The following is a 19,152-nucleotide window of genomic DNA, read 5'->3' on the forward strand; positions in this document are numbered from 1 at the left end:
GAAAATGTTGGATCTGGTCGATCACGTTTACATGCTTTCTTCTCATATTTTGCAATCCGAGCAACTGGACGAGGAGTGTTGGCGACTATTGCAAATATCCTGCTGGATGGCAGATGCTTATGGGCATTTTAAGAAAGCGGAACATCTGTGTGAAGGAAGACTTGCTTTAGTCAAACGGATTGATTCACAACAAATGGACAAAGACAAGCTGTTAATTTGTGAGTTGCAATATCTAAAGTGTTGTTGGGATGGTAAGTGTGAATATGTTCTGTTTGGATCTTGTAGCATTAATAGATGTAGGCAAAGTTCGCATCAAATTGTCCAATCCACAGGAAGCCGAAAGGCCGCTGAAGGAAGCGTTGGAGATGAGTAGAGAATGTGGTGGTCAAATAGAACCAAGTATTCATTATTATGGTGCGTGCTTTATGTTTGTATGATTGTAACGTTTTCAAGTTGGAAACATAAACAACCCAAACTAATTTATAAGTTAACGCTTTTAGGACATGAAGATAAGGCCACACCGAAAATATACTTTCACGTAACCCTACCGCACGTCGTATGGAGGTTGCCTCGGATTTTTTCAAATATATTTTTACGTCGCGTGTCTTCGAACATGTCAATGCATGTTCGTCTATCTTATTCCTGTCGCACACAGTGCGAATAGGTACGAGGCTATAGCTATTGTAGACACAACACGGGCCATGCCTGCATAGTAATTTCTGTCAGGTTCTGTATATCTTTCGTTTCATCGGATAGTGTGTCGAGTTGTCGTCGTTTGTGCTGAAAGACATTATTCGTCAGACCGATATCTGTGCAGACAGCATCACATCCAGGAATTCGCTATGATATAGTACCGGTTGACGATGGTGGACTTCATTTGGAGTCTAGTGCTGGTAGACGCCCAATGAGCTATCATGTATTTTTTACCTTGGAGGCTGCTACGGCATTGAGAATTTGTCAGCAATTAAGTACCGAGTGAAAGTGCATGCATCTAAACGACGTGCTGATCCGGAAGGCGTCGTAGCAGCGTCTTCCCAACCACCTACACCTGCATTGGTTCTGGCAGTACAGCCACCGGCATCCGTCTGGTTGCAGACGCCGTATTAATCATGACTGCTGGCCTCGTATTCCCGGTTCGTGTCTGTGACAAAAATAAACCGGCAATGGGGATCGCACACTGCCATTAGAACAACCCAGTGTCCTCCCTTATAGTTTTAATACAATTATCCCGAAGAAGCGGTAGCTTGTCTAGAGATGTGCTTACCATCGATAGCTCAAATAAAGTTAAGAAAATTCCACTCTCACTTACTTGAAGGTACTTTTATATTCAGACTGAAGAGCTTGCCACAGTGCAACACAAGCTTCTTAATAATGTGACATACAGTCGCACGACCAACTCGAAAGCTGAACGAAAATGTTACTAGGGAGTTGCCGGTTAGAAGATAACGTAAAGTCAAAGCCAATCTGCAAAATAGAAGGAATAACTTCTAATTGCTATTTTACTATGACAGACCAAACGACAGAAAGACAGCAGAAAGACATACACAAAGATAGACCAACAAACAGACAGAAAACAGAATGAGAGACGAAATGACCAACAGACTGACAAAGAGACAGATTGAACAACAGACAGATGATCAATAATGAAAGAAACGTGTATATATTGATACCTTTCTCTTGGTGAGATCTCTGGCCGATGGACGCTCTGATATGATTTCCTATTTATTAAAGGAGCACTTTACCGCTCCGCGCATTTCTGATTCCGCCCTCGGCGCTAAACGTTTCTGGTCACACATCCAGTTGGAAGTTTGGCGCTATCTCAGAGCAAACTTAATAGGAGAGCATTATGCTAAGGATAGCAAACAGTAACGTAGGAAGTCGTTTTCCAAATAACGTCCAATAAGTGTAGATTTAGTTTTACCCTTTTTCGTAAACTTTGATATTTGCTTAGACGAAAGTAAAACGTGCTCTAGCTCACCTTCAGTCGACGGTGAAAAGCACACATACGGCGATGGTTCGGTTGTAGAATGAAGGCACTTTGTGTCACGTGGTTATGTGCCGTGACGCACGTTTCCGTGTGATTTTCGCATCACGCAAGTCCTTTGTACTGTAGTATGGCCTCCATTCGTAAAATAACACAGAGAAAAGTGCGAAAGACCGAGCGATTGCAAGTCGTTTTAGAAGATCATGTGGAGCGCAGCGTACGAACGACTGAGTCGCTTATGAACTGTAACTTGTTCTCTTTCACTGTCAGAGTCGCCTGAAGCGTCTCTTGTGTGCTCTGGTAGTTGGGCTCGGAAGCAAGACCAAAACAATGCGCCACGCAGCACAACAAGCATCCGGTCCGCAGCCCAATGCCTTAACATAGGTTAACGTGTACTGCGCGTGCATCAATTGCTGAAGTGTTTTTTAACTTATAGCAAGAGCCACCTTTGCTACCAGAACATCCAAGTTTTTTAATTCCTTGTTTATTGGACATCCGCAAGTAGCGGAAATGGTTTTCTGCATCTTTCATCCTCATTTCCGAGAGCAGATTGTGATGCTCTTCCTGGGGTCTGTTGAAAACGGGGATCGGAACGCGAAGTGAGGGCCCGTATATGTATGTGTATCCCGGACATTGGAAGTACCCGTATAATTTCTGCGCGTAATACTTACGTTCTGCCCACGTCACTTGGCTCCCGACGGCGAACGATCAACCATCAATATCTAACAGATACATATATATCAGGAGTTTAATATACTAGAAGCAAACAGAAACAGACACATAGGAGCACCGTGATCAAAGCATCCAACAACGTCTAACTAGTTATGCAAGTTATGATTAAGTCACAAAGTGACAATACTACAGACCAAATTCATGCCTGAGACGGACCCCAAAGAGGGAATATGACAAGACAAAGATTACTATACCTCCACGTCAGAACTACGGGAGCCTTTCCCGAGACCAAACGCACTAATCGAAATCTGCACAGACACCTGAATAAGAGAGACGGAAAGCAGAATTGATGGCTAATCGCAAGTGACACGTGTCTTCGAAAGCCATGTGGCGCTGGCAGAACGTAGGGATGTACGCGCACAAATTATATGGGTAGTACCAATATCCGGGATATACATACCTACACTGGCCGTCATTTCACATTCCGTTTCGTGTTCCGTTTCACGTTTTCAACAGACCCCTCTCCCTGTTCTATGCGCTCGCATCTTAGAAAAATGAGTCCTATCCATGTTCGGCGTCGTCGTCTTTTCCTGGCTTTCCGTGCCCTTCTAATACGGCAAGGGGCAGCAGAAGCAAACCCATCTCTCCGATTCATGGTACAAGAGCATGTGCTATGAGGAATTCAGTCGATAGACTCTTTTTTAACAAATTGAAAAGACTTTTTAACAAAGTAGCCGTTAAAATGACTTGTTTACACCAACTGAATTCCTCATAGCATGTTAAAGAGTTTTTAAAGAAAATACGTGTTAAAAGACTCTTTTTACCACCGAATGAAATGTTCATAGCTTTTGTTAAATAAAGTATCCGTGTTAAATTCAGTCTGGTGTTAAAAGAACAATCCAGAATAATTTCCTCGATCACTTGATTAGGTGTAAACTTTTTCTAACACGCGTGCCAAACACTCAGACTGTTTTCTTTAATGTACACTGTTAAATTCGGTCAATTAGTTCGCATTAGACGGTAGACAAAATGGCAGCTTCCAACGTTGATTACGCGTTTTGTACAGTAATTGAAACCGGTGATAAATAAGTTACTAAAAAATAATTTAGTTCCTGCTAGAGAATGCGTTTGAAACGCTATACTATAAATCTTTCTAGTGCATTCGTTGCAGAGTTCGAATTCGTCTCTATAGCTCTAGTGCAAGTCCGGTTGACACGCGCACATCGAGTTTCCCTGGTCTTTTCGCAATACCAACACAAAGCAGGAGCGTACTACGCTGATGTCTAGCTACTGAAGTAGATTGTGTACTTGCCAAGCCATATATAGCTGGTTCACGAATGAATCTCGTAAACCTAAAACAGGTCATGCACCTTACCATATGATGCAATGAGAGGGATGTCTGTTGGTTATCTACAGTTCAACGAAGAAGCGTTTAACTTAACAGTATACATTGTTAAAAACAGTCGGGGCGAATGGTAAATGTACGCGTGTTGAAAATGTCTAGACCTAAACAAGTGATTGATGACACTATTATACATTTTTCTTTCAACGCCAGACTGAATTTAACAGTATTGTTAACGTCCGACTGAATTTAAGGACTGAATTTAAGACCGTTAGATGTGTGTAGTGATAAATTCAGTCGGTGTTAAATGAAGTTTGTCGTGCTAAAGGAGCACTTCACCGGTCCGCGCATCTCTGACTCCGCCCTTGGCGCTAAACGTTTCTGGTCACACATCAAGTTGGCAAAGTTTGGTGCTATCTCAGAGCAAACGTGATATCTGAGCATTATGCTAAGGTTAGTAAACAAACGTACGAGGCGGTTTTCCAAATAACGTCTAATAATTGTAGGTTTCTTTTTACCGCTTTGTGTAAACTTTGATATTTGCTTAGGCAAAAGTAAAACGTGCTTTCGCGTCATTGACTCACCCTAAAGCAAAGGCTAAAGCACCCATACGGCGATGTAGACTGACGGAATGTTGTGTCACGTGATTATGTGCAGTGATGCACGTTTCCGTGTGTTTTTCGCATCACTCAAGCCCTTTTGTACTGTAGTATGGCCTCCATTCGTAAAAAGAAATATGGAGGAAAGTGCGAAAGACCGAGCGATCGCAAGTCCTTCAAGAAGCTCATGTGGAGTTTACAACGTACGAACGACTGAGTCGCTTATGAACTGTAGCTTGTTTTCTTTCACTGTCAGAGTCGCCTGAAACGTATATACTCGCCACTTGTGTGCTCTAGTAGTTGGCCTCGGAAAGCAAGACCAAAACAATGCGCCGCGAAACACGGCAAGCGTTCGGTCCGCAGCCCTAGTTCGTAACGTACGTTAACGTACGCTGCGCGTGCGTCAATCGGTAAGCTTATGTTGATGGCTTGTCACTGACACTCGTCAAATGGTATTGTAAATGGTGCAGTGGTAGCGTCAATTTTTTGACACCGATCGAAAGCCCTTGTCAGCGTTCTCGCTCCCTACCGTCCCCATCTAGCGTTGCCAGCGTCATATTGTAAACCGGGCTTCAGGAATGGTGCAGTACACTTACCATACATCGTGCGGTCCATTGCTCGTGCGTTGTGGATGATCGACGGTTACCATGTAATACTTTTAATTTATGTATAAATTGTAAAAAATTAATGTAAATTTAAATTAAAAAGTCAAACGAAGATTTTTTCTGTACATCCTAAATATTGTATGTAAAATTGTTGATTAAGAAAAATCGTATCTATTCGTTGATATCGATTTTTACAGCTTTGTCTTTCATGGCTGATTGCTACAGAGATTTGCGTCAGTTTGAAACAAGTGAGCAGCTCTATTTGGAATTACTCGAATATGTAGAACAACAAGAATTGGGTCAAGGAAACGTCTATAGAGGTACAGTCGGCGTTTATGTCTATCAATCGTGATAATAATTGCAAAATAATTTTTTTTATCTACCCATTGTAAGATTGTTTATAATGAGTTGTTGTTGTGCATCTCATATTTTTATTTCTCTTGTTGTTCAATGTATTTGCATTGTTCAGTTCTGAACAATCTGGCATGGACATACCAGGTATGGGGCAATGTATCTGCGGCAATAGAGAACTATGAAAAGAGTTTGAGTTTGATGAGAAAACAGTCAAATGTCAATCCGTTGGATCTCTCTGCAGGTGCTTTTAGTAACTACAAGAGATTGTGTATTGTTACTGTCGTTTAATATTACGATAATTAATTAATCAATTTGTTTTCAAGTTATCACGAATCTTGCATCTCGCTATGAACAGAATGGACAACTTGAGCGAGCTGTCTCCTATTACGAAAAAGCGTTGGCAATCATCAGAAAGGAATTACCGCCTTCTCATCCGTCTTTAGCTCGGGGTAAGGTTTGCCTAACTTACACCACAAAACACGTTGAGTTATAAAACAATTCATCATTTACACTTATCAGCTGCAATGCATTTTGTTGGCCTAGAGTAGTACAGTAGGGAAAGTGCATTCTCTTATGGGATAGAATCGACCAATTGAGTTAGTTGTGTTATATTGCATGTTGATGCTAAGTATCGCACCAATTTATTATACAGTAGCAGATGTAGGGTTTGACAGACGAGCGGCATACACTTGAAGTGTGGGCGTGTCTTGTGAAGCTTAATTGTACCGTAGACCATCAGTATGCTATAAGCTGTACTTAATAAGCAGCTACAGTAAAGTTACATGGAAACGACCTCGACCATTAGACTTTACGCTATCGATTGACTCGGATATTTTACTAATTTAAACTCAAGAAAAAGGCTCCAAACGATGTGTTTTTATTATTTCATGTGTTGTCGTTGCAGTAATGAGTAGTCTGTCTTCTTGCTACCTTCAGCAAGACCGGATGGACCGTGCGATGCCGTTGGCCAATGAAGCCTTACAACGGGCATCATCATCGCTGCCCATCAACCATGCCGAGTTGGGCGATTGTACGAACGACAAGCACATTCTCTAGTTCTTACAATAGTCTAGTCAATTACATCATGTATAGATTTGCAAGAAGCTGCTTTATGCCATCGCGATTCACGATCGTATGATGAAGCTATTCGATTGTATGAAAGAGCTGCATATGTTTACAGTCATCATCTGCCCGTACAAGCAACATCTTTGTCTACTGGTACGTCCTAGTTATTTCTCTTTGCACTTTTTGCTGTTTATGACGTCAATGAAGAGAGAGTAATCTTCTATCCTTTAGTGAAACATAACCTCTCCGTCGTGTATAATGATATTGGACAGAAAGACAAAGCGGTGGAACTCATGACAGAAAGTCTTAACATCAAGATACAAACTTTACCAGAGAAACATCCGGATATTGCTAAATGTTAGTATTTGTTACTGTTGGTTGCGTTGTGTGTTGGGTGTTGTTGATGTGATGTGATGATGTGTATTTTGTAGCTCTCGTGACTCTTGGCGGCATTCTGCGTTCCAAGGGAGATTTCGATGAGGCCGTTGTGCATATCGAGTCAGGTCTGTCTATTCTACGAGAAAAATTACCGACTAGTCCGTTCATAGCCGATGGTAGGAATGGATTGCATTGATGTGCTACTTGTATTTGTATCTCAATCAGACAATCATCATCGTGTTGACTGCAGGTCTGTATCATCTTGCATTCATTGAAATGAAACGAAACCAATTGGTAGAGGCACATAGCCACGCCACTGGATGTTTACGCTTACGCCAACAGATTTTCCGAAACAAACACACAATGATAGTTGAAGGTATGAGATTTGATGGACACCATGATATAGTCTGTGTTTTCAGCATATTTGTGTGCGTTTGCTACAGCGCAAGATTTGGTTGACGAAATCGACAAGAAGCAACAATGAGCAGTCAACACCAACAGTATGACAGCTACTAATCAACACCACATGCATGTGGCAGTGACGTTTTATGTAGTAGAGGATTTCTATTCTAGTTGTTAGTTATAGATGGTTAGTCACGGCCAGTGTGACATGTTGTCGTTGCTATGGTTGTGTATCAATTGCTTTTAACGTTTTCGCCACATTTTTTATTGTTATTACTGCGATCTATCTTTGTCTTATTTGTATTATGACTAGAATATTGTAATATCAATAATGATCTATTTTAAAGTGTAAAGTTATCATTAAAACAGCAAGTACACAACCTGTTTGTATATACTATTCGTGCAAAACTGTTGTAGCTGCTTGCGTACCTCAGCTATGACCCAACGTTGCCTTGAATAGTTTTCGGTTGCTCCTCAACGAGCACGTGGCTATAATGAGAATAAGATAACGTTTCGTCCTGTTAGTTTGAAAAGTTGGCTGGTTATAAAGTGGTAGCGCACATTAGTGACTTCCAATCTCACTGTCGCGCCTGATCTGGAGTAGATCGAGAATAGCATTTACTTGAAATGTAATGTCATACGACTACATGGAATTTCTACTCAATACCGTAAATAATAATACAAAATTACTGTTAATTATTGACTTCTGCCTCATCACTTAGAAATGTAAGAGCATAGTCACCATGATGTGTCCCCGTGTTATCATTTCCTTGCACGTGCATCCCTGCTTAGTAGGATTGAATCATAAAGTATTTTCTCTATTTCATATCGAAGTAATTGGATACATAGAAATTTGTTATTAAAATAATAGTAATAGAAATAGTCCTATTCAGCAATCCATTGCATGTCCCCTAGACAGTGGCGTATACATCTATAATTTCAGGGGGAAATGTTAAAATAGGAGGAGAGACAAGCTACAAGATTATATTAAGGAAATGTAAGAAATGAAAAAATTTCGAACTAGTAACTACACATATAATACTTTCAAAATTATTAAAACCATTAATTTAAAAATTTGACACACTGCACGCAAGTTTTGTGTGAATGCGACTTGATGCCCGGGTGTTACGATCAACGTTACCAAACGAAAGTAAGTACTAAAATACACACGGAAAATTGTGTGAATCCTTACATTTAAATCTATAAGCACACCGTAAATGTAGGTGACCTGTGTCATATTGGTCCTAACAGAACTGAAGAGATTTATGTTCTGCATGTATTTGCCCTTTTAGATAGAATATTTTCAAGACAATGAATTTACTGCGATATTATGGAATTCTCGCCAAGATTCGATACTGTTGGTATAAGTCGAGTTTCGAATATATTGTGTGTTGCATAGGTACCCTGGAGCATGGAAATCACGTGTGCAAAGGTACCCGAGTACGAGGCAACCAACAGCTCGCTGCACAGCAAGATGACGGTGACCACTATATTGACTTTCTTGCAAAATGTATAGCATCATGCAGGCTTCGAACTTAAGTGGGACCAGAGGCGTATTTCAAAGACTTTCAATTGTGCATAAAAATTCTTCCGAACTCAGGGTAAGCATATGTTATCTGAAGGTTCGTGACATCATAAGGAACTTTACTGCGAGTCCGGTTGTTCTTGTCAGGTTTCTTTTTGCATGAGCACATCACGCATTGAATAAGCATTAATGTGTATGGGCGTTTGACACTTCATGGACAAACCGTAGATAAACGTACTGTAACAGATAGAGAACTAGCTTTACGAAGAGATTTGTAGTCATGATGACCGCAGGTTCTAACGCACGTTACACGAGGAGGTATGTCTGACGTATACATGGAATGCGTTTTCCTAGTGTGAAATTAGTCAATGCGCATTGAATGCTTATCCAATTCACATCTGTTGCAAAGCGGATTGAATGCGGCTTGATGCGCTTTGAGTGTGAAATGGCCTTTAGAATTATTTAGTCAGTGATCAGCTAGAAGAACTCAAAAGCTCAAACAGTCTGCAGTGGCTCATAGTCGTTTGAGTGGACCTACCATAATGTATGTTTACTACTCTTGCTAACTTTCTTCAAGAAATCTTAAAAAATTTAGTTTTGCTACATCTTGAAGGAAAAGGTTTTAATTAATTTCATGGAATGAAGCGACAAATTAAATTATGAAAAATTTGAGTCTTTGCTATTTATTGATTAAATCATGTAAAAATTTGATGCAAATAAAATTAATTCGTAATCTAGCATGTTGCTGACACTATAGCCTAGTTTACAGATATTCTATCTAGCCAACTCCTTTCATTTAGTGTCGGAGGGACTAGCCATCTAGACTAATCGTTGACATCCCCACTAATAATGCCACGAGACACGCACCTAGGACTCTACCATTCCACCTTCCCCGAGGTTCAAACGCCAGTAAATAAATTTGTGTATACGCCTTGTAGAGCGAGCTATATTTCTCTTCGCAACAAGTCAACGAGCCATACCCGAATGCACGCTTGATTTGAATGATCCTAATGTGTGCAGCCTTATAAATTTGTCTAGGTTTACATCATGCTATTAGAAGCGTTTGTAATCTCTAGACGAGTCGGGTAACGCGTCACACTAAAAACGCCCTCAAACGGCTGACATACCAGCAACGACTCGTCCCATCGATCCAATCGCTCACTAGAGACTCACAACTTCGTTTGCTCACGAACCCCGCAAGACCGAGATCAGTCAATCAAACAATGAACTCCCTCATCATTCTACTCATGGTCTCCATCGCCATCACATGCGGCCACGCACTCTCGATGCATTCCTTCTACCTCATAGAAGACGTCGATTCGTCATACGCCTACGGCGCATTGGGCATCAGCCTACTCTACTGCACTTGGGAAGGTATGTATAAAGCTAAACTGACCGACTGTCGGATGGGGTGGTGTTGCCAATTTCGACTTGAGCAACACCGGAGTCAACCCCAACGACGACTACGAGTTGAGGATTCCCTTCAAGACTAGATATATCAGCACACCGCCCATCTGCTCGTTCTCGTTCGAAGGCGAGAAGTTCGCATTCGACACCTACCTGACGTGCATTGCCACGCAAAGCAACAGAGTGAGCGTCTACCTCTTCAATTCATACGGAGACAAACATAGCTGGAGGCACGTGAAGACGAAAATTTCCGTCATCTGCTACGGTCCGACTGGCTCGTCTACACTTCAAGGAAGGAAGACAATATTGAAGCAATTGCTATCGCGTAGAAATAAAGAAAAACGTCCGCTGCGCGCAGTGTAAAGAGAGCTTGAGCAAAGACTGGACTCCTTCAAGAGACATGAGTAGCTATAGAAGCTAGTAACATGGTTTGTGCACGGTGTGTGTGTGTGTGTGTGTGTGTGTGTGTGTGTGTGTGTGTGTGTGTGTGTGTGTGTGTCCATTTGTGTGTTCTTACTGTTACGCATGAGGCGACAATATAAAGTCTTTCAAAAATATAGTCTCAGTTCACTGTCTACTCTTCAAGTAGCTTGTGATAGTCTCCAGACCATTTCCCAATATCGTTGCACAACACATTATCTGTTTTCGTCTCGTTTCTACTCTAACACAATATCAACCAATACAAACATTGCATACAAAATTACAACCCCTTATTTTTGCATAATTTTATATTAAATTAAAAAATTAATAAAATATATTATTTGTATACAAAACTCCTACTTTGCTTACTGGCTGCTATGATTGAAAAGTAAAACATAGCATAGCTTATTGCCAGCTTGTGTACACAAATTGTGGCACACAAATATACAATAGAAGACACGAATACATCTAGTTCTACATACAAACGGTCACAACACATATACGTGTCAGTATTCGAGCATTCTATTTCATCAACGTTCCACCCTCATTGCCGGACAGTCAAACTCGCAGTATCACTCGCCGTTATTCATTTCCTCTTAGTCCACTCTTTCTGCAAACCAATTAGCGTGTACGAACGAGTACGAAAAAATGTGCACCGTCTTTCTTCTCTTGCTGACGATGTTGCTACAATGTCAATCCTTGTTACCAAGTCAGTGGGTCATCTTCGATCCGGCAAGAGATGCTGACAAACTCTTGTCGGTTAATACTATTCGGGTCACCTGGGACGGACCAAGCAACAAGGCTACTCCGATCAGGGGTACAGCTTTTGGCGGGGAAGCCAACTTCGACATTGATGGCGTTTCCGGTTCCAAGTTCCAGTTGACTCTGCCCTTCAAACGGTCTTATGAAAAATTGCCACCAGTCTGCACTTTCGAGTACGACGGACCGACCGGATCAAGCGAACCCATGGTAGCCATTCCGCGTACCGTCGGCAAGCCTCAAGAACTTGCTATCAGCGCGTTCGAGCCGGGAGGAAATCTGGTCGACTGGACGGCGATCAAGACGAGTTTCAATGCCATGTGTATCGAGACGATGGAGACGTTTACTGGTGTGCGCAAGAACGAGGCTCGCGTTCCGCTCTAGTGTAAGGATGTCGTCGGGACTGACAACGGGACAGTTAGAATGCAAAGACAATAGACAGAGTTAGTAATTGTTTCAAGCTGTAGAATCAAGAGCATGATGTAGGCTGTCTGTAGGTTTAAACTGTTTGCAATAGAGTTACATCATTCCGCTGTACTGTTTTGAGTGAGTGCATGTGGGGTTGAATGCTGTCACAATTTTTTGTTGTTCCTTTGCTAGCGTCAGTGTGTCCTTTTACAAATCCGACTTTTGGCTTTGCCATTGTAACTTTTAATTTCCAAAACTCTGCATTGGATTAGCAAAGTCGAGAAAGTGTGAAAGAAATTTCGACTGGAAGTTAATATTGTCGGTGTGAAAAAGAATTAGAATAATTTCAATTGTTTGCATTTACACCCATCATCAGTTAGACCGTTGAGGTAAGGCTCTAGTCTTTTGTTACAGTTGCAGTCGTGTTAGTAGATCAGATATTGTAAACATGTCGAAGCAGAGCACAAAGTTAAGTTGTATTGTCAAGAGATATTATATTCTATTTTGTTAGTTGCACTAAACGACTGCGTCCAAAAGGGTGTGTCGCATTTATGTCTGCTTGGACGTTAAAGTTGGTGCATTAGCAGGCAGAATTACATTGCATATTTGATCACGTTTTGCCACCAGAACATCTGGTTGTTGACTATACAATTTCAAATTTGAATGTTAATTAATAAAGTGTTAGAACCCGCCATGTCTCATGCGGCTACAATTCAATTTCGAGTACTTCTTGTCATATAAGTGCACATTTATTTTAGATATGCCAGTGCTTCATTAAGTTCTAGCTAGAGATAACCTGAACAAGCGATCATAGCCGTGCACTACTTTTGTAGGATAGGAATTAGAGGTGTGGTACAAAACACCAAGTATTATGTAAAGCAGTGATCTGTTATTAATTAAATCAGTAATAGCATAGATTCTGTAGCATGTGGGTAGTGAGAGCACAAACGGTGTGTTCCGTTCCTCTCTATTTCTTGCTCACGTTTCTGACACGCAAAACATTTCTCAGCGGTGGTTGTGTACAATAAGCTGTAGTATACCGTTCGGTTGTGAGTTTGGCGGTTCTCACACGGTCACCAGATCACATTTACTAAACTCAATATTTGATTAGATGTATACCCCTCAATTAAAGATTGGTTCGAAAGAGACTGTGAACTATCTGATCAATGTTCTGAAGAACTAGGCAATTAGTCTACAGACTCGCAAATTGATAGTTTCTCTTCCGACAGGGAGAGCCTATGTACGACGGCTGCCCTCTTAATAAGTCAGAGCACTTGACTGCCGTACTTGCTTTCATCACGCACCGTAGCTGCAATCAGCGAATGACAACAGACCTCTTACACTTAATCACAATGCCCTACAAACAACTATTGTGATAAAACCTGGGATGGTCTTTCTGTTTGATCTTCGAACTGATCACACCTTGCACGACGTTTGTAGTGAGTTTGGGTCACTTTGTTTCCTTAAGACTGTTCTTTCGTTTCTTGCCCAACAGTACATTGTACAGAGTAGTAAATTATTTGCTCATCAATATTTATGTATCTCAATTAGCAATGTCGTTGTAAGGGTTGAAGGGAGGTAGTTTGTCTTTTGTGTTACTGCATTTAGCCGTGTGTGTGTGTGTGTGTGTGTGTGTGTGTGTGTGTGTGTGTGTGTGTGTGTGTGTGTGTGTGTGTGTGTGTGTGTGTGTGTGTGTGTGTGTGTGTGTGTGTGTGTGTGTGTGTGTGTGTATCTGTGTTAGTATGCCCCAGTGGGAAATTTATTACTGTGGTAATGTGATGAAAATCTATATTATTATTATTTATCATATATAGGACTGGGTGGTTTGGGACAGCAAGCTTGATTACAAAGGAGAGCAGTCTTCCATCGGTGACATAAGTTATGGAGCCTGTTACAAGGAAACACAAAAGGCTCTACTACAGTGACTCTACTTTTTAATACTGATGTGGGGTGTACTACTGTACAAGTCCTTTTTAATCAACGTGGCCTGTTTTGGCCGTAATTAATGAGTTGCCACCATCCATACGGTAGTGTACTATCGAATTTTGGCGTTTTATCAGACAAACTACTGTAGTAATTACTTTTTCGTTCTAGAGATTCCATCGCAAAAATTGCATTTTTTTAGTGGGCTGTTGCAAGGCAAACCGCCTATGACATCGCTTGTAATGCTATCGCTGTTTGTAGAAGGAGTGAACAACTTAAGCCGCAAAGGTTAGACAACAGCATACCTATGAGCTAGGGCACGCTGAAAAATGTTTCTAATTAATCGCTATATATATATAAAAAATAATTAGGCTTTGACTGCAAGCCTTTCGGACATGCTCACCATGTTCATTGCACAGCCTAAGCCACTGCGCGTGTCGCAGACTTACCTGCAAAAGCTGACGTTTTATATATGTCTCATCAGTGGCAATTACAGCTGTCTACCTTGCGACAAAAAGGTGTGCATATGCATGTTTCGAGCAAGTCCATGTCTCGGAACTAAGAAGCTCCAGCAGAAACGAAAGAGTCCTCTAGACGCGAAACGCACGAGAAGCAGTGCGATTGCAACAATAGGTATGGTCTTAGCTAGCTAGTCATATAGTTAGATTCCATGCATACAGTTATTTTCTTTCATGTAATTTTACGAGTACATATTAGACTGCAGGAGTAAAGACGGCTTCACCAATGCTACTTTGTGCCATTTTGAGCCAGTGAGAGGCACTAGCTGTCATCGACTACATGCACGGTGTTCTGTTGGAAGTCACAAAAACGCTGTCGCACCGTTGGATTGATAAAGAGCACAAAGGAGAAAGATTCTATATTGCAGATAAGGTGGCAAGTCTTTCTATTTGTTGTGCACATGTGACGATTGGCATAAATTTAGAAAGTTATCTTTCGTTTCTAGAGAGAGCTGATAGACCAATGCCTTTGTAACATTAAGCCTGCGAAGTCTGGATTTACGTGTACTGACACGCGAGTCTACCAGATTCCTAATCTCCGTTATAGTGCCAAAATTGATTACTAGACTACTGTACAGTACCTGGTCAATGATGGAATGCCATTTCTAACCTACATCCTATTCTCCTTTATCTCAATCTGTTTCCAGCTTCAGATAATAAATTGAATTAACAAACTAAATCTTATATGCAAACATTATTAAATAACTTACTGTCTAGTTCTGCAGTCCCATAATTAATTCATAATTAAAGTGCCAGATAATTAAAATTATTACTTAGCTACAAGGTACGGTGTACTAGAAATAAATAGGATTTACACAGCTAATTAATTATAGTTACAGTTTGAACAACAAAAGGGCTCTTTTACGTCAGTAGTACATTTTCCATGCCAAGATGGTGACACTTTCTGCAAACATTCCCATCATCAGCTGTTGGTCAGTCGCAGATTTCCTATTGACATGGAGAGATGAGGGCTAGGTTTAACCGACGACCTTCATTCAATGCAACAACCAAAGTGTTAGCTTGCTTCTTTTTTTGTTTGATGAGATTCTGAAATATTTGGCAGCTGGTCATTACCTTAGTACAGCAAACACCATATACAAAAATAATTCTAGAAGGACAATAACCCATATTAGAGGAACAGTCAGTTTTCTCCCGGTACCATTCAGTGGCTGTGCATTTGTTCTTGTGTGAACTATTTGTTCCTTTGACAGCTTTCTAGGCTTTTCCTCTTGCTTCTTTGCATGTTTGCTCTTTTTTGCTTTTTCTGTAATCTTATTCGCCAAGTTATCCTCACTGGTCAAGACGTACTTTAGTTTCTGGTGTATACATTTGCAGCCTTGTGAACAATCTCTGCAATATGCGTGGAAGGTGAAAGTGGGTTGCTTAGTATACTGCATAGAAAGTCTCAATTCATCCCGACAGACCGTTCCAACAGAAAATTGAACACCTGTTACCATGCCATAGAGTATCTGTATTTTATGGGTTGTTTCGGTGTGCTAAGGCAGTGTATATTGAGATACTACATTGTGTGGGTTGAGTAGGCTGTCTCAACCTGACGATATCCTAGCTGTTCTCCTGTCACATCATCATGCCTAACATAATTTATCACTGTTTACCAGATGCTATACAGTACTTTAATATGCAACATTAATTAACGGACAAGACAATCAACACAGTGGAACATACTGAAAGAATAAGATTGAAATCTCCTTGTGTACCTACTATAGTCACCTCCATCTTAAATACAAATGCACAAATGGACACTCACAGCATCACTGGCGTATATTTGTGTATCACAGGATCACTGGCAGTGTATTTATGACACCTAACTGACAACTGATTACAGCAGACAATCAAAGTCTGTCTACACAGTTTGCATACTGTACATGTACATGCAGAGTTGTACCTACAAGGATACCTATTGTATTTCCACTGCTAACAACAAATTGTATTCATTGGCATGCCCACATAAAGTTTTCAGATAGTGCTAGTACAATAGCAAAATTAGTAATTGAAACTACAATTAATTCAACTAGAAGGCTCTGTTGCTATTTGCAGTCTTTCCCGTGTGGACTGAGGCAATCCAGGTGACTGACTAATGGTGACAATTCGACCTTAGTATTTCTCAGTCTCAAAATGACCTGATCTCGCGCTTCTTCAAGCTTTCTGCACCCACACAGTATCCGTCTAGCCTCAAGTTCCCGTACATTATACAATGTCCACACTTTGATCGAACTGTTCATAACAAGCTCCTACCAACTTGAATAAACTCATCGAATCACTAGAATATTTAGTCTTGTCATTCCATGGTCGCAGAATTAACACCAGACTGGTTTAGTGAAGGTCTCCGAGATAGGTCACGTGAGCCAGTATCCTGCCGGCAAGTCTGAGAAAAGAAAGGAAAGCAAGAGAGTGAAAATAAGATGGAGAAAGAAAAAAGAAACGTGTACCTCTCAAACGAGCCAACCGGTGGTCAGATAACGTTAGTCTTTTTCCCGAATGGAAGAAGTTGTCCGAGATTAGACCGAGCGTCCGACTATAGACGAAAACACTCTGAGAGATTTCTTAGAACAATGGTATAGTTACCGACATTCTCAGCCACAAAGTTGGTCAACACTGGAGTTAGCAATACAGCAACAGAACAAATGCAGATCGCAGAAGGCGTACAGATGTCCGAGATAAGACGATGTCCGAGATCTGATCCAAGTCTCTACACAGGAACCCAGCCATCTGGTTGGGTGTGACCATATAACGGCAGTTCCTTATTATCGATTTGTGTCTGCGACCATGTCCTGCAAGCTCTTCATTTTACCTGAGCATTCTCCTTTCCATTCGCCTTCATTCTTTGTATATTCCTCTCCTATGCATAAAGGCATTCAAGATACACACATACACACACAGATATCCTAACTGTGGCTTAATTCACCTTTCTCTGTCCCTTTGCAATCACATCTCTTTGTGCTGGTTCAATGTCAGTAAGATCAAAACAAACAGAAGTAATAGACTTAAGTGAACAAAACTCAGTTTCAATCCTAACAAACATTCAAGAAGAATAATATCCAACCAGACTGATACTGTAGTGTGATAATTAATGCAAAAATATACTATAGCACTGACTGACCTTTGAAGAAATGATTTGTTAATTGCAGAATTTTTTCGTTAATATCAGCCACACATGGCACACCTGCAGGAACCGTTTGCAATTGCTGCTGCAGCTTTATCTTTAACTCTTTGTTCTGTTACATGACAATATCACAAATACACAAAGTTGATGTTAAATCTCGTGTTGGTGAAGACTCATTTGACTGCACCTCAGCCTGGAGACCTTCAATGATGCTTCGGTATTTGGTAACATGGAGATCAACGTTTACGGTATTAGCAAACGACAAAAATAACAAAACACACAGAATTAATTAAAAAACTCGTCAACAAATCATAATGGATGCAATGTGATTACAAAGTAGTTTCACAGCAACTTTTAGTACTCATTTAGTAAGAAGTCTCATAAACCTTGTTTTATTCCTCAAATAATTTTCAAATGTGACACACAGAGATTGAGTGGCATCACCATCACTCCACAAATTCCCAGCCACCCCAAGTGCACACAACCAAGTTGTTGATGTTCATGCAACAAAGTATAAGAATTTATAAAAATTATCTTGTATTTATCTTTTATCTTTTCGTAGTCATGTGTTGCTACTTTTGACTTAACACTCTTTGCACGTTCAGCATACTTCAGAGTATTGTATGTCTTCATAACACATTCTTGATGAGCTGCAAACAAATACAGAATAAAATACTTACTAAATTACTAAATTAAAATAATACATTTTATTGATCTCAAATATTATGGTTAGCAATCAATCATTAATGTACCGTTTATAAGTTACCAAAATAAAATATAACTTTTCCTTTTAAATAAATCCAATCCACATCAAGAGGTATCAATCGCATTCAAATCGCAATCAGTTAAAGTCAATTAGAAATAGTGAGCATTTCCTTCACGTACGCTACAAGTGTATTTGGAACATGTACCCCTACTCATTCATCTTCGTTCTCGCTCACTTTACGTCGCTGTAAGTTTTATCTTATCAACACTTTCCATAAGCAAAGAACCCACATGTACACATCAGTCATTAGTCAAGTGATACCGAAAAAGAGGCGGAGATATCGTTTTCAAAGTGCAGTGTGGATGCTCGCTAACCCGATCAGATTGCGATCCATTCGGTGTGGACACGGCTCTACTTTCCCGATTCGTTGTTTGGTACTAAGTGTGCAATAATGTGGATGCATTTTGATACAAACACACACACACACACACACACACACACACACACACACACACACACACACACACCTTCTTTCCTTTCTTTTTCGCTAATCAATAATGAGTTCACGACTTCCATTCAGCAGTTGTTTACAATTCGTCTTTGATGAGCACGTTCATGTGCAGAGTCCAATTCTGGAACAACATACTCGATGAGAGATATTAAAAACGTCCTTTGTACCAGTAGTTAAGTTTTGTGGTGTATAGTTGTGTCGCATTAGTCTCCTTTCTTCAATTTTGTCAAATCTACCTTTCTTGTAACGATCTAAACTAATCTCATATTTTTCTGCCACATTGAACGGTCACATGCTATCATTTTCCAATTTTTGTGATAAATATCGACATTCTGTAAATTGTGTCTTAAAGTGTCTTTGAACCTCAACTTCTGATCACCAGCTTTCTTAGTACATCTAACAACTGACAGTATAGCAGTTTTGTTTTGGTAAACGTCTCTCATCCATTCT

General features: G+C 40.4%; 1 protein-coding gene and 1 long non-coding RNA gene across 3 annotated transcripts; one reads left to right on the forward strand and one right to left on the reverse strand.

Annotated features, from left to right (window-relative positions):
- Nucleotides 1-87: 87 nt before the first annotated feature.
- LOC134189263 (nephrocystin-3-like) lies at nt 88-7,779 on the forward strand. Its single transcript, XM_062657500.1, has 11 exons — nt 88-218; nt 286-414; nt 5,400-5,522; nt 5,672-5,797; nt 5,880-6,005; nt 6,461-6,586; nt 6,649-6,774; nt 6,853-6,978; nt 7,053-7,175; nt 7,250-7,375; nt 7,443-7,779. Exons 1-11 carry the CDS (start codon nt 107-109, stop codon nt 7,481-7,483), a joined length of 1,284 nt encoding a protein of 427 aa, XP_062513484.1. The 5' UTR covers nt 88-106; the 3' UTR covers nt 7,484-7,779.
- Nucleotides 7,780-16,282: 8,503 nt separating this feature from the next.
- Nucleotides 16,283-18,900, reverse strand: LOC134188959 (uncharacterized). 2 transcript variants are annotated; one of them, XR_009971415.1, is made up of 7 exons: nt 18,719-18,900; nt 17,673-18,135; nt 17,483-17,597; nt 17,288-17,393; nt 16,952-17,221; nt 16,812-16,897; nt 16,283-16,747 (listed from the first exon to the last, which is right to left on the reverse strand). It is a non-coding gene; the product is annotated as an uncharacterized LOC134188959 (long non-coding RNA). The 2 variants fall into 2 exon arrangements; XR_009971414.1 differs by having other exon boundaries at nt 17,483-18,135.
- Between the last annotated feature and the right edge of the window lie 252 nt (nt 18,901-19,152).

This window comes from Corticium candelabrum, chromosome 13 (genome assembly GCF_963422355.1).
Source record: "Corticium candelabrum chromosome 13, ooCorCand1.1, whole genome shotgun sequence".
Taxonomy (NCBI): Eukaryota; Metazoa; Porifera; class Homoscleromorpha; order Homosclerophorida; family Plakinidae; genus Corticium; species Corticium candelabrum.

What these genes read in the sequence shown, in the direction of transcription:
- LOC134189263 (XM_062657500.1), top strand. Translation starts at nt 107, where the DNA reads ATGGCAGATGCTTATGGGCATTTTAAGAAAGCGGAACATCTGTGTGAA. An exon ending in TCAAGGAAACGTCTATAGAG is followed by an intron (nt 5,523 to 5,671) that starts GTACAGTCGGCG and finishes TGCATTGTTCAG; the next exon opens with TTCTGAACAATCTGGCATGG. An exon ending in ACACACAATGATAGTTGAAG is followed by an intron (nt 7,376 to 7,442) that starts GTATGAGATTTG and finishes CGTTTGCTACAG; the next exon opens with CGCAAGATTTGGTTGACGAA.